Consider the following 6,000-nt stretch of genomic DNA (forward strand, 5'->3'; position numbering starts at 1 on the left):
AATAAATGGATGTAACAGGCAAGTAGGAATAGTGATTTCAGATTGTATGATTTAATAAAGTTATGAGAATGTACATGTCCTTTTTAATCCTATAATTTATTTCAGCATTCGGGCACGGATTTGATCTCCTTTCTTTATTTCACAGGCGAAGAACAAGTCCCTGATTTTGTCACCTTCCTTTACCAAATAACTAGAGGAATTGCAGCAAGGAGTTATGGATTAAATGTGGCTAAACTAGCAGATATTCCTGGAGAAATTTTGAAGAAAGCAGCTCACAAGTCAAAAGAGCTGGAAGGATTAATAAATACGAAAAGGTCAGAATGATTATGCTACATTTTTTTCATTTGTAATGAAACCTAAGTTGTCCAAGAAAGAGGAGTGTCCTAAAAATGAACATCAGATCTCCTTTTAAGCGCCTCTTCAAATATTCTGAACCATTTAATTATGATGAAGTGAAAACAGCTCTTGCAAAGCTCAGGTGATTTCAGTGCATCTTCATTAGATCATTAAGTTGCTGAATTGGTTTTTCAGTCATTTTTATAAAGAATTAAGTTAATTCCTTAATATGTGCCACATTGGTTACTTTAAAGATTCAATTATGCGAAAGGTTACTGAAGATATTGAGAACCTACAGAAAATTTATTTTATTCATAGATTTTATTCAGATATGCAACAATTACATCCAGAAATTCTATCAGAATATTAATGAAATAGTACTACATAACAGGCAATCATAGTCAGTATCCACATGTCACTTATTTTGTAGACTGTGACAAATTTTTCATTCTAAACAGGCTTCTGTCACTTTAAATGCTTATGGGAATACTTTCCACCTTTACCCTTGCTATCCAGCTAGTATGTAGTCAGTACATAAATTAATCTTAATGTAAACCTGAGATACACTTTGAAAGAAAGATATTCCTAGGGAAATATCATATTCGTAAATTACACCCTTTTGTTTCCCAAATATAAAATTCTGAAACAACATAAGCTCCCCATCCACCTACTGCCCTACCCCTGCCATACTTGGGGAGCCTGATGTGCTGGGTACATTAGTACCCTGGTTGATAACCATATGACCATGATGAACAGATTGTTGATCGAACAGAAAATCTTGGCTGGCTACTGGTGGTTCCTATGTTATACTCCAAGAATATTCTTTAATATTTGGTAATAATTCTGGGAATTATTACCAAATTTCAATATTGAAATAGTAATGCCTATCATACTAGCTAAAGAAACAGTTGCTAACTTGTTTACAGTAGTGCAATTAACTTCTCTTTCTCTACCTCCTTCTCCTGTGCTTCCGCCTTGCACTCCTCCACTTTGGTGTACTATAGTTGACCAAGTCCAGAGTGCTGGGCTCTACAAACGGCACACAGCCTCCTCTAGTGACACTCTTTTCTGGCTCATTTCCAAATCACAATGCCAAAACAGAAGCAAAGTGGCATAATCAGTTTCAGCCTATTTCTGTTACAAGCCAGATTAATATAAAATTTTTCCTGAGGGAAAATTATGAGAATTAAAAAATAAAGTTAGCCCTCTTCCTCTGCAAAGTCCAGAGACAAATTAAACTCTCTTTAGTTGCCATATTATTATTGTTCTTTTTCTCTGAAAAAAACCTAGAATAAAGCTTTACTACAAAGGATATATATATACAAGATAGCAATAAACTATGTCAATTTCTAAATTTGCTATAGAAATATATGCAAGCTAGCAATAAAATATGGCAATTTCTATATTTTCATATATTCTTGTTTCTGCTATATAGCCTACAAAGCAAGAGCAAAAACATTCACAGATTACTCATAACTCTTCCAACTAGTAAGTGACATTTTGAAATCTATGAAGTTACCTCGACAAGATGAGAGAATTATTAGAAGATGTTGCTTTGGGATAGAATCTGATCATTTATCAAGATACTGTATTTGTTGTTTTACCTTTTTTCTAAAAGTGCTTATCACATCAATTCCTTTGGCCAGATCAAAGAAATCAAACTGAATCTTGGGCCTTAGTGTGTATTTGTTATAATAGTTGCTATTTATTGGATGGTTACTGTGTGTAGAAACCATTCTGAGCAGTCATTTGCAGCAGCCTAGACACTGTGCCAGCTACTCTTCTCATCGCTTTACATACATTATCTCATTTCATCCTTATGGCAGCCTTATCCTCATGGTCTAGTTGGGGAAAGTGAGGCCAGCAAGGACAGGACACTGACCCAGAGTCACACAGCTCGTTGATGGTGGAGCAGTAATTGGAACTCAGATACTCTAGCTCCATACCCTAAATACTCAATTGGGTTGCTATTCTGCAGGGAAAAAAAAGTAAGTCTGTGTTATGCTGGCATTTTACTCTTTAATTAGCTTCATTGTCTTCGGTTGGTGTTACTTTTCATCCTGGGAACACTTCACAGGAGTTTCATGTCTCCAGGTGCAAATAAGCACACACCACCAGCCTCTAGCAGAGTTTGAAGGAGGAGGAGGTCAGGTTCTCCCCTCTGGGGCTGACAGGGGTAAGGATTTTAGGAGAAAGCACAAAGGCAATAGTGGCAATTGGTAACCTGGGTCCTTTGATTATAGTAGCAGCTCTGAAAGCTCCTTTCACCAGAAGGGTGACACTGACACAGCTTCCTAACTATAGAGCCTGCCCAGTATTCAAATATTGCAGACTTTTCGTAGCTTCTGATGAGATGTATTGTCTCCCAGCAATTTCATTTATTAAATAGTATTTTATTTTTCCCCAGGAAGAGACTCAAGTATTTTGCAAAGTTATGGACGATGCATAATGCACAAGACCTGCAGAAGTGGACAGAGGAGTTCGAAATGGAAGAAACACAGACTTCTCTTCCTCATTAAAATAAAGACTTACATTTGTGAACAAAAAATGGAGAATTAAAAATACCAACTGTACAAAATAACTCTCCAGTAACAGCCTATGTTTGTGTGACATGTGAGCATAAAATTATGACCATGGTATATTCCTACTGGAAACAGAGAGGTTTTTCTGAAGACAGTCTTTTTCAGGTTCCTGTCTTCCTAACTTTTCTAAGTATAAACACTCTTGAATAGACTTCCACTTTGTAATTAGAAAATTTCATGGACAGTAAGTCCAGTAAAGCCTTAAGTGGCAGAATATAATTCCCAAGCTTTTGGAGGGTGATATAAAAATTTACTTCATATTTTTATTTGTTTCAGTTCAGATAATTGGCAGCTGGGTGAATCTGGCAGGAATCTCTCCATTTGAACTAAAATAATTTTATTAGGCAGCCAGTTTATCCACCAAGAACATAAGAATTTTTTATAAGAAATAGAAAGAATTGGCCAGGCATGGTGGCTCACGCCTGTAATCCCAGCACTTTGGGAGGCCAAGGCGGGCAGATCACCTGAGGTCATGAGTTCAAGACCAGCCTGGCCAACATGGCAAAACCCCATCTCTACTAAAAATATAAAGTACATCTCTACTAAAAATACAAAAACATTAGTTGGGCATGGTGGCGCACGCCTGTAGCCCCAGCTACTCGGGAGGCTGAGGCAGGAGAATCTCTTGAACCTGGGAGGTGGAGATTGCAGTAAGCTGAGATCACGTGACTGCATTCCAGCCTGGGCAATATAGTGAGATTCCATCTCAAAAAAAAAAAAAAAAGAAAGAGGAAAGAAATAGAATTATCAAGCTTTTAAAAACTAGGGCATAGAAAGAATAAGGTCATGAAATTTAAAATATTAAATATTGTCACAGGATTAAGCAGTTTAAAGACTTGGATGAAATTATTTGTCATTTGTTTGAGTAATAAATATTTAATGAATACTTGCTATAGATGATGGTATGTCCCATTGAATTTTGGTGTTTTCGAGTGTTTGGAAATTGTCATTTTTTTAGGTGTAATTATGAAATTAAGGTTACTGCTTTGATCAGCGCAATACACAGAAGTGAACTTATTCATTTGGGACCTTGCTATTCATCAACATACCAAGTGTATGATCTTCCCAGTAATGAGCCTTACAGCTTAGTTGATTCATAACAGTGCTCCCTTCCTGCAAATTTAGGGTAACACGTGCTCAACTGTGTCCCTGGGTTTTTTACAGCACTTACAATCTGGCTTCCCAGATCCATGTGTTCTTTTTGTTTCTAAATATATGATCTTGCACAAAAGCTCTCCATCCTATTTTCCTCTCTTTTATTATTTCTGCTCAGTTAAATGTCTTCCCCACATTTGATGGACATATTTTTCATTCCTTCTTCTGCATTATTACCTTCAGTGATCCCAGCAATGACCCCAGACACAGGAGTCAATACAGTGTCCCCAGGTTGTGGCTTCACTTTTGAGTCAGTCACTCTTTAGCTATCAGACTCCCAACCTTATTGGAGTTAAAGTATGATGTAGTTTGATTCTACCACCCGTCCAGAGATACTAATGTATAGTCAAATTCTCAAAACTGTCAAAATAGAGTTAGTTGGAATGTATGCTTTAACTTTTAAAAAGAACAAAATTGTTTCAATACTCTATATAACTGTAAATGTCTTATATTCTTTCTAACAAGATTTCAAAGATAGTGCTGTAACCTCACCTCACAGGGAGAAAAGGAGATGACTCCAGGAATGTGATGCCCATGCCAGAGGGAGCTGCAGGGACCAGCAATCACTGGTAATGTCCAGGTGGACATCTGGAGCCACCTCTCCCTCTTGCTTGGTCCAGGCCAGCATCAACACTGAAGCAGGTAGGGGTTCCAGGAGCATTGTGTCCTGGCAGTGGCAGCACACAGTGTCTGGCAGCTGACAGTGTAGAACTTTACAGGGTAGATTCTCCAGCATGAGCAGGACGCCAGCCAGGCCGCCAGCTTGCGGAAGCGCAGGCCTCCTCTAAGCTGGGGAAGAGATCAGCACCGCTGAACAGCATTTCTAAGTGAGGCTCATCCCCAGCTGGGTTACTGAGATATTGGAGGAAATGTTGAGGCCAAATCCCAGTCATAAAGACTGCATAAATGCCATGGGGAGGTAGGCAGAAAGTTGCAAACAATTGTGTTTGTATTTCAGATGACCATCTTGGGGCTGCAATTCTAAGGTTAGATATAACCACACAGGTGAGAATAGGGCTGCTGGTGCATGGCAAGGGCCCTTCAGATTCCCTCTGGTACTGCATAGGCATGAGCATACTTCAGATGGAGACTGGGGGAGACAGGGCTGACTGGTGGCCAAATGTCAAGGAAAGCAACTTTTGAATATGATGTATTCCTTTAAATGACTTGTCTGTTTTTAGCCATCAAATTACAAATTAAGAGCTAGTGATTCTGCAATAACACACACCAATTCCTCGAAAACCTTCTAAAGTCAGACCAGTTTAATAATTCCAACCTTAGGGGAAAAAAAGCCAAACACATTTTAACAAGTTTCAACTTTGACCTTTCTATTGCTTCATCTCTCCTCAGTGCTGTCTATTCTATGTAGTTTTTAAAATATTCTTATTATATAACTAGTATAACAATATTTGAAAATTCATGGGACTATAATTTATAATTTAAAAAGAGAAAGGAAAAATGAGTTTTCAAAATTAAATTTTATAAGTTAAAAAGAAATTTAAAGGCTGGATGTGGTTGCTCACACCTGTAATCCTAGCACCTTGGGAGGTCGAGGCGGGCAGATTGCCTGAGCTCAGGAGTTCAAGACCAGCATGGGCAACACGGTGAAACCCCGTCTCTACTAAAATACAAAAAATTAGCCAGACGTGGTGGCGGGCATCTGTAGTCCCAGCTACTCGGGAGGCTGAGGCAGGAGAATTGCTTGAACCCTGAAGACAGAGTTTGCAGTGAGCAAAGGTCATTCCACTGTGCTCCACCCTGGGTGACAGAGCAAGACTCCATCTCCAAAAAAAAAAATTTAAAGGAAAAAAAATGTAAAAACCTAAGCATTTGAGTTACTCAGTTTGTCTCAATGTTTCTCAGTGCTGAATATAAAAATCAAATGATTCCCATTTGAATCATAGTCTTCTGGACTGAGATCCAAGCT

General features: G+C 38.3%; 1 protein-coding gene across 4 annotated transcripts in view; it reads left to right on the top strand.

Annotated features, from left to right (window-relative positions):
* Positions 1–5,532, top strand: part of MSH3 (mutS homolog 3) — a 223,575-nt gene extending 218,043 nt beyond the window's left edge. For 3 of the 4 annotated variants that reach the window (XR_012413790.1, XM_005557283.5, XM_045393959.3), the window contains 2 exons: positions 146–314; positions 2,744–5,532. Coding sequence is in view for 2 of the 4 variants with exons in the window: in XM_005557283.5 (XP_005557340.2) it covers positions 146–314; positions 2,744–2,855 (281 nt within the window). In the remaining 2 variants the exon portion in view is untranslated. The remainder of the gene's footprint in view (positions 1–145; positions 315–2,743) is intronic. The other variant, XR_012413791.1, reaches the window with a different exon arrangement.
* Positions 5,533–6,000: the final 468 nt, after the last annotated feature.

Source organism: Macaca fascicularis, chromosome 6 (genome assembly GCF_037993035.2).
Source record: "Macaca fascicularis isolate 582-1 chromosome 6, T2T-MFA8v1.1".
NCBI classification, from domain to species: Eukaryota; Metazoa; Chordata; class Mammalia; order Primates; family Cercopithecidae; genus Macaca; species Macaca fascicularis.